This window comes from Nannospalax galili, unplaced genomic scaffold (assembly GCF_000622305.1).
Source record: "Nannospalax galili isolate Female #2095 unplaced genomic scaffold, S.galili_v1.0 scaffold952, whole genome shotgun sequence".
Classification (NCBI taxonomy): domain Eukaryota; kingdom Metazoa; phylum Chordata; class Mammalia; order Rodentia; family Spalacidae; genus Nannospalax; species Nannospalax galili.
In genome coordinates this window covers 612,259-621,668 of record NW_008331504.1, presented here as the reverse complement: position 1 = coordinate 621,668, position 9,410 = coordinate 612,259, and the positions used below count along the sequence as shown (strand labels likewise).

The following is a 9,410-nucleotide window of genomic DNA, read 5'->3' as shown; positions in this document are numbered from 1 at the left end:
CATGGGCTTGGGAGGAGCTCCTGGCTCCTTTCTTTTACCAGTTCCATCTATGTGAAGATAAGTCAAAGGTCCTGCTTGACCATGTCTGGATTTACTTGGAAGCATGAATGAGGTGCTTCCTCTGAGTTGACCCTCTTCATTGTAGACTGGACACTGGTTCAAGTCCATCTCATGGGGTCTCCATGTCCTCCCTGAACAAGAGGACAGGTGACTCACCACAGTTATAGGATATTTTGAGAGATGTTCCATAGTCCCTTGGAATTTAGTCGGCCTTGGAGGACAAGAGGCAAAAACTGTCCTTTAAGTCCCTCTGACCACATTAGTATAGGCCTCAAACTATGTCTGTTAAATATCTAGTAAGGTAAGTTCCACCGTTCTGGTACTTTTAATTGTCATGTGCTATGTAGGTAAAGCTTGGGTTAAAAAACAAATATTCTCAGATAAACCTTGACTAGATATATATTTTGTTCCTTAAACTAGTTGACTAAACTATGACCTTAGAAAATTTAAGATTATGTATATATTATTTTTGTCTCATTCTTTATGTATCATAACAAACCTGCACAGACCTTCCTCACTTGCTTAGGCTTTCTCATCTTTTCTATTTTGGAAAATATCTCCATTCCCATAACTCTTTCAACATCTTTTACATTCTCATTTTCTTTTTTTAAAAAAAAGAATTATGAGGCATAATAGCATTAACAAATACATTTTCCATCTGTTGTGAGACTTCTTTTCTTGGGGATGCTAAACGATGCTCGTTCCCTGTTAAGGTTCTAATGTCAAGACAGTGTTTGATTAAAGTTTTACTGGGGACCAATGAATTTATCAAGCTTATCTTACCAAGATAACTGAGGGGTTGCTGAGGTGTAGGTATGTATGACCTGAGGGTATGCGCACTGGAAAGCCTTTACGCAGCATGGGTCATGCCTTCTCTTCCTAGCCTTCCTCAGATTGCATACTTTAGCCCTCCCCAAATCCCGGAGGCCATGCAAACACTTTATTCTTAAACTAGTGATATGAGTCTGAATTCAAATGACTTAAAACACAAATGATTTTAAAAAAAAACTGTATAGGGATATGCTTTGAAGAATTGATAAACACCTGTTTCTCATGGGCTGGAAAGATGGACGTGTGCAGCAAACCGAGTGAAGCTTGAGAACTTGGTGTGTCCAACCCTCCATCTCCCCCCCTGCTTTCCTGCCTGTTCTCTGTGGTTGTTCTGTCCATGTTTCCTGCTGGAGGGACAAGTATTTTCCTTTTTCCTCCTTCCCTGACCACCAGGCATGAGAAGATATTAAGCAAAACAGATAAGGAGTCTGGTTCTCTCTCCTTTGCCCCTAATCTTCAGCAGCCAGCCTTCCTGGGAAGGCTGTCTTTTGCTGAGTACTCCGGAGAAATGTCAAAATCAAGGGTCCAGTCCTTGATAAAGGGCAAAACACAGGCAGTGTCCCCAGTGGTAAAAGGCCTCCTAGCAATAATATAGAGATTATTTTACAGTGTGTGCTGGATAGCTTTAGTTGTCAACTTGACATACCTGGGTGGAGGGAGCCTCAGGTGGGGAATTTCCTCCATTGGACTGGCCTGTGGCCATGTCTGTGGGTCATTTTCTTGATTGTTGAGTGATGTGAGAGGGCCTAGCCCACTGTGTGCAGTGCCACCCATAGACAGGTGGTCCTGTATTGTTTAAGAAAGCAGACTGAGCATGAGCCAAGGGACCAAGCCAGTAAGCAGCATTCCTCTATGACCTGCGCTCCAGCTCTTGTCTCCAGGTTCCTGCCCGGAGTTCCTACCTTGGGCTCCCTCAGGGATGAACTGTGACCTGGGAGACTTAAGACAAATAAGACTTTTCTTCCCCAAGTTGGTATTGGTCAGTGTTGTAGTAGGTTAGGTAGACTTCACAACTTATCCAATCAGGACCCAGTTTGAGAATGGAAGTGACTCTGTCAGTAACTGTTTCAGGACAATAGAAACCACCTGGGCAGTCCTTGGTGACCTGAGGCACATGGTCGCTCTAATTATATGGACTCAGGAGAGTTCCCTTCAGCATTTTTGTAATACAAGGAAATGTGAGCTGTGTGGTGCAGGTCTGTACCTAGCATTTGGGAGGGTGAGGCTGGAGGATCAAGAGTTCAAGACCAGCCTCACTGTATATGGAGTTTGAGGTTAGCCTGGGCTACATAGAACTCTGTCTGAAAACAAAGGGAAAAGAACAACAAAAAAGGAAATAGTAAAGTACGTGAAGTCTCTCTTTACTGAAGTTGTTCATTCTGATGTACCGGATTCTCACATTTCTTGGCAATATATATTTTTGGCCAAAAGGATAAAAAGTGTTTCCACAATCTAGGCCTTAAACAATGTCCCCAAAGATTCATACTGAATTTTTCTTCTTCTTCTTTTTTTTTTTAACTCTACCTAACCCTAACCTCAAGACCAACCCCAACCCCAACCCCAACTCCAACCCTAACCCTAACCCTACCACAAAGCATGGCTCGCACCTCAAGGGAATGAGTGGTAGTTTACCCTGGAGCCAACACAATATGAGTGACCATGACCCGGGAGCACAAAGTTAGGTCACCCCAAATTCCATGTTCCAAGGTGGTAATAGTTCAGTGGAGGTTTTATAATAGCAGAATGAAGAAATCTACACAGCAATACACTTTTCAAATACATTGGTGGGTAATTTGGTAGGTGGGTCATTAACAAAGGGGGGGTAATCCTGCTATAGGCCTCAGATGGCTGGTAGAAGCCAAGGTTTTGTTAATTTAATACTTACCAAATGTTTTTAATTGTTAGTCAAAGGCTACTAGATCGGACACAGTTTTGGGCAAAGAATGGCTATTTAGGGAGTTAAAGATGCCCAGAGAAATTGTAAACAGGCTCTGGACTTGCAACATTTCAAATTCTGCACAATCATTGAATGCTAATCAGTTAACTAGTCTTACTGGAGGTTCAATTGAAGAAGCAGGTTTTTTTGTTTTGCTTTGTTTCCTCTGGGAACTTTCCTTCACAGTAGGTAGAGTACTTGCCTAGGTTGCCCAGGCCGTGGTTTCGAGCCCCATCCCTGCATAAAAGGGGTGTGGTAGCACATTCCTCTTACCCTGGTACACTGAAGGTGGAGGCTGGAGGAAGAGAGCTTCAAGGTCAAAATTGGCTACATAGCAAGTTTCAAACAAGCCTGGGCTACATGGAAATTTACTTATCTGTATTTCTGACACTATCTCAGATTTCTTATCGGAGGAGAACAAGAGGATATTTCTCAGGGAACTAGAAGTTCTATCATAAAGAGGAAAAAAAATCAGTACCCACTGCTAACATTTGGATGAACAGGACTAAATCTGAAAGTATATATTCTGATATGGATTAAATAAGAAATAATTTAGTTTCTTGTTGAAATGTATCTTTCATTGTTAGAGTGGTCACATTAGTACCTTCAGGAAATTTAGGGCTCTGAGTAGCTTCTGGTCAAAGCACTTGTGTTCTGGTGTAACTGCTGAGCCTCTCTCTGTGCTTCAGTGTGCCAGGCACTGTGCCCAACAACATGCACAAGAGATCACATCTGTACTTCCGGTCAGAGGGTTAGGTGGTCTCCTGCTGTTCAGGCTGCTGCTCTGGGGGTTGCGATGAGAATCAGAAGCTGAGTTCCAACAGGCAGAACCATTTCCCCCAGTCACCCCAGGAAGTGCAAACTGCAGAGGTTATGAATCCTCTCAGCACCTCAATCCTGGAATCACTGTAGCTTTTTTATCTACTCTCCTGTTTCAAAGCGCAGTCAGGCAGGTAGGGAGCATTTGTGATTCAGAGCAGGCAAAACTGGAATTCATTAGCATCTTTGGTTTACAAGTGAGGAACCTGACTTTATAACTGATGTGGTCCGTTAACAGTCCATTAACTTACTGACATTTTGCGCTTCAGGGAACCAAAAGCTCCACCATTTAACATGAGTCGGGTGAATGGCAGCAGTCCACAGGAGTTCATCCTCTTAGGGTTTTCAGATCGGCCATGGCTAGAGCTGCCCCTCTTTGTGGTGTTCCTGGTTTCCTACATCCTGACCATCTTTGGCAATATGGCGATAATTCTTGTGTCCCGCCTGGATGCCAAACTCCACACCCCCATGTACTTTTTTCTTACCAACCTCTCCCTCCTGGACCTCTGCTATACCACAAGTACAGTTCCCCAGATGCTCATAAACATCCGCAGCACCAGGAAGGTGATTAGCTACAGTGGCTGCGTGGCCCAGCTTTTCATTTTCCTGGCCTTGGGTTGCACGGAATGTTTTCTCCTGGGCGTCATGTCCTTTGACAGGTTTGTAGCCATCTGTCGGCCTCTCCATTACTCGGTCATCATGCACCAAAGGCTCTGCCTCCAGTTGGCCGCTGCATGTTGGATCAGTGGCTTCAGCAACTCAGTATTACAGTCCACGTGGACCCTTCAGATGCCACGGTGTGGTCACAAGGAAGTGGATCACTTCTTCTGTGAAGTCCCTGCTCTGCTCAAGCTGTCCTGTGTGGACACGACAGCAAATGAAGCTGAACTCTTCTTCATTAGCGTGCTGTTCCTCTTAATACCCCTAATTCTCATCCTTATATCATACGCTTTCATTGTCCAAGCAGTGTTGAGAATAAGGTCAGCTGAAGGTCGAAGAAAGGCATTCGGGACGTGTGGTTCCCACCTCATTGTGGTGACGCTGTTTTATGGTACTGCCATCTACATGTATCTGCAGCCACCGTCCCCTGCCTCCAAGGACCGGGGAAAGATGGTGTCCCTTTTCTATGGGATCATCACACCCATGCTGAACCCCCTCATCTACACACTCAGGAACAAAGAGGTAAAGGGAGCATTCAGGAGGTTGATTGCAAGGGTCCTCTCCATCAAAAAATAAGGACTACCAAATGACAGGCCTGAGGAAGAAGATGTCCCCACAGCTTAAATTCTTCCTATTCTTCAAATGATCATGATGATGCTCTTCAAATAAAACACGAATAATAGAGGAAAACATTTGTATTTTGTTTCCTAGACATATTCACTTCACAAGCCCTGAGAAATGATATTTTATGAACCTCCTAGTTTCTTATAACTTTTATGTTTCCAATATTTATACAATGTGTGTGCTTGGAGAAGTTTCTTCAACTTGTCTGAGTCTAAAATAAGTGTGTGAGAACCCTTTCTCCAGAGACAATACATTTAATACACACATGGATATATTCTCTCTGACACAGACCTGTACCACATACTTTCTTAGACAATAGTAGAAGATCTAATAGAAGTCTTCAAGGCCATTCATAGCCTCTCTTCTTTAATACAAAATATGCAGTTATGAGATTTAGGCTAAACTTTAACATTATCCCTACACTAACATGATTCTAAAATCCACAGTGATTATTTTTTCTAGCAGCTTTACTCAAATTTTCCATTCTTTTATTTTTGTGGCTTCTACTTCTCTCAACTGAAATCTTTCTGTTTTATCTACCCCCTACTCTGCAAAAATAAAATAAAGTTACATTTTAACTGCGAAACTGCTTTTTAACATTTTATTTTTTTGTTTGATTTTTTTTGTTTGTATTTCATACAGAACATCCCAAACAATCTTATGCAACTTTATACCCACATGCCAAATGGCATCTTCCCATAGGGCCCTCCCCACCGCCCACTGGAGCCCATATACTGTCATCCCTGTTACTGTACACTGTGTTGTCAATGCCCCCAGCCGTTCCTCAGTGCTTGTCCATCAGCTGAATCTAGTCAACCTATCTAGACTCCCTTGTTTTAGGAAGATCAGCTCTTCCCCATCTAGCAGCAATCAGTTGCTAACATTCCTTTAGATAAGATTTGGGTCTGCTGTTCATTTTCCCAGTTCTATGCTGGGTTACTGTCTGGGAGTCTTTTGCACCACCCTGGCCAACAACTCAAAGGAAGGTTTCTCCTGTCTGGCATTGTTTCTTGTTACGTAGCCTTTAGTTATACATATGGACTCTTAAAGAGTTATATTGACCCCATCAATATTTGGTTATACTTTCCTTTTGGGTGTTTAAGACCATACAATTGGCCCAGATAAACCAATTTCTTTTTGCTTTTAAGGTTGTTTGAGGATCTGTTCCTCAGGGGTCACATGGACTTTGGAGGAACCCCTGGCTCTTTCTTTTACCAGTTCCATCTATGTGACAATAAGTCAAAGGTCCTGCTCAACCATGGATGGCTTCACTTGGAAGCATAAAGGAAATGTTTCCTCTGTGTTGACCCTCTTTTTTGTAGACTGGACACTGGTTCAAGTCCATGTGATGGGTTCGCCATAATCTCTGTGATCAAGAGGACAGGTGACTCACCACAGTTACAGGACATTTTGAGAGATGCTACATATTCCCCTGGAACTTAGTAGACCTTGGAGGGCAAGGGGCAAAAACTGTCCTTTAAGCCCCTCTGAGAAGATTAGTATAGGCCTCAAAGAATGGCTGTTAAACATCCAGGAAGGTTAGTTCCCTCAGTCTTGTACTTTTAATGTGCCATGTAGATAAAGCTTGGGCAAAGACCAAACATTCTCAGATAAACCTTGCCTAGACATATATTATGTTCCTTGAGCTAGTTGTATGTATAACTTGTCAGTAGGTTGTAGGACTAATATAGTTCCCTCTGGTTTTTTAAAAAAACTAGATAGGCATTATTTAGCTCTCTCATTGTCTAACCTTCCACGATGGTTTCTCCATTTTTCCCATTTCTCCCTTAATAACATCCTTCCTATGGTCTCTCTTCTCTTGAGCTCCTTTCTATTTATTCCCAATATTCCTTGTATAACCCTCCCTCCTCAGTCCCATTAAAATAACCCCATTTTTATCCCTATCTCCCTTTTCCTTTACCTCCCTGGTAAAGGATACATACTCTGGCTACATACTCACTTATAAGGATTTGGTGCTAGGATCCACATATGAGGGAGAACATATGTCATTTGTTTTTCTGAGTCTGTGTTACTTCACTTAGTATAACAGTTTCTAATTCCATCCATTTATCTGCAAATTTCATGATTTCATCTTTCTTTACTGCTGAGTAGAACTCCATCGTCTAAATGAACCACATCTTCAGTATCCACTCAGTTAAGGGAAATTTAGGTTGCTTCCATCTCTTAGCTATTGTGAAAAGAGCAGCAACAAACATGGAGGTACAAGTCTCTCTACAATGGGATGAGTTCCTTGAGTATATGCCTAGGAGTGGTACAACTGGGTCAAATGGTAGGTTCATTTGTAGTTTTTAAGAGTTCTCCACACTGCTTTCCATAGGGGTTGAACAAGTTTGCAATCCCACCAGTAGTGATGTCTTATCTTAGCCAGTCTGACTAGGGTAAGATGAAATCTTAAAGTGGTTTTAATTTGCATTTCCCTAATTACTAGTCATGTTGAATACTTTTTAAGATGCTTCTTAGCCATCTTTATTTCTTCTTTTGAGAACTCTCTGTTCAGCTCTTTAGCCCATCTTTAATTGGGTTACTTCCTTTCTTCTTTGTTTTTTGAGTTTGTTATATATTCTGGATATTAAAACTCTGTCAGATGTGTTGTTGGTGAAGATTTTCTCCCATTCTGTGGGTTTTCTCTTCACTTCCTTAGTTGCTTCTTTTGATGCACAGAAGGTTTTTAGTTTAATGAGGTCCCATTTGTTGATTCTTGACCTTGTTTCCTGAGCAATTGATATCTGGTTTAGAAAATCCTTTCCTACACCTTTATCTTGTAGGTTATTACCAATATTTTCTTCTAACAGATTCAGAATTTCAGGCTTTACATTGAGGTCTTTGATCCATTTGGAGTTGACTTTTGTACAAGGTGAGAAAGATAGGGGTTTAGTTTAGTTTCATTCTTCTACAGGTACAGATCCAGTTTTGCCTGCACCATTTGCTGAACATGCTGTCTTTCCTCCAGTGAATGTTCTTGGCCCCTCTGTCAAATATCAGGTGGCTGAAATTGCATGTACTCATATTTGGGTCTTCAATTTTGTTCCATTGATCTATGGGTCTACTTTTGTGCCAGTACCATGTTGTTTTTATGACTATAGCTCTGTAATGCAGTTTAAAATCTGGTATACTAATCCCCCCAACATTGCTCTCTGTGTTCCAGATTGCTTTGGCTATCCAAGGTCTTTTATGCTTCCATATGAATCTTAGGATGGTTTTTTCCAATTCTGTGAAGAATGTCATGGGGATGTTGATTGGCATTGCATTGACTCTATAAAAGGCTTTTGGTAGGATAGTCATTTTCACGATATTAATTCTTTCAGTCCACTAGCATGGGAGGTTGTGGGGAGCCGAGCGCCCCCTACCCAGAAACAGCAACTATTGTCTGTGAAGCAAGCTGCTTACAGCTTCAACCTCTGACCTAGTTTTAAGAGTAGCTGGATGGCTTTGTGAAAAACATGTTTTTCTGCCTTGACCTTTTAAATTTCCTCATCCTGTAAAAACATCAGGCCTCATGGTCTAACTCTGGAATGTAGGGTAAACAGCCAAACTTGCCTGCCCAGTTTCTTCCACCTTCTGCTCCCCTATAAAAGCTTTCTGCAGCCATTCAATAAACGAGACTTGATCAGAGGACTGTCTTGTCTCTATTCTCTGTGTCTCTTGCCCCATTGAATCCCCACTCCTCACTCCAGGTACCCTGTTGCAGAGGTCCTTCTATCCTCTGATGTCTTCCTCAATCTCTTTCTTTAAAGATTTAAAATTTTCATTGTAGAGCTCTTTAATGTCTTTGGTCAGGTTTATTCCAAGATTTTTTTTTTTTTTGAGGCTATTGTGAAAGGAGTGTTTCCATGTGCTTTTTTCTCTGATTGGTTGTTATTGGTATATAGAAAGGCTACAGATTTTTGTAGATTAATTTTGTAACCTGCCACTTTACTGAACGTGTTAATAATTTCTAGGAGTTTTCTGGTGGAATTTTTGGCATCTGTTAGATATCATATCATCTGCAAAAAGGGATAATTTAATCTCTTCTTTCCCAATTATTACTCCTTTAATTTCCTTCTCTTGTCTTACTACTCTTGCAAGAGTTTCAGCCACTATGTTAAAGAGGAGTAGAGATAGTGGACCTTGTCTGGTTTGTAATTTTAATGGGAATGCTTCCAGTTTTTCTCCATTGCCTATGGGTTTGTTGTATATGGCTTTAATTATGTTAAGGTATATTCCCTCTAGTCCAATTCCCTGTAGGACTTTGGACATAAATGCATACTTAGTTCTGTCAAAGGCCTTCACTGCATCTATCGAGATGACCATGTGGTTCTTAACTTTGAGTCCATTTATATGATTTATGATGTTTATTGACTTATGTATATTAAACCATCCCTGCATCCCTGGAATAAACTGACTTGATCACGGTGGATGATCTTTTTGATGTGTGTCTGTATGCAGTTTGCAAGTATTTTGTTGAGAATTTTGTATCTAT

The 9,410-nt window shown here is 41.4% G+C and overlaps 1 protein-coding gene across 2 annotated transcripts; it reads left to right on the top strand.

Annotated features, from left to right (window-relative positions):
• The first annotated feature begins 3,395 nt into the window (after nt 1-3,395).
• LOC103728679 (olfactory receptor 2B2-like) lies at nt 3,396-4,882 on the top strand. 2 transcript variants are annotated; one of them, XM_029560368.1, is made up of 2 exons: nt 3,396-3,415; nt 3,946-4,882. In XM_029560368.1, exons 1-2 carry the CDS (start codon nt 3,396-3,398, stop codon nt 4,880-4,882), a joined length of 957 nt encoding a protein of 318 aa, XP_029416228.1. The 2 variants fall into 2 exon arrangements, with proteins under 2 accessions (XP_029416228.1, XP_008824868.1); XM_008826646.1 differs by lacking the exon at nt 3,396-3,415 and having other exon boundaries at nt 3,910-4,882.
• The last annotated feature ends 4,528 nt before the right edge of the window (nt 4,883-9,410 follow it).

Coding starts and splice junctions, on each gene's coding strand:
- LOC103728679 (XM_029560368.1), top strand. CDS start 3,396: ATGTATCTTTCATTGTTAGA. Junction 3,416..3,945: donor ATGTATCTTTCATTGTTAGA/GTGGTCACATTA, acceptor ATTTAACATGAG/TCGGGTGAATGGCAGCAGTC.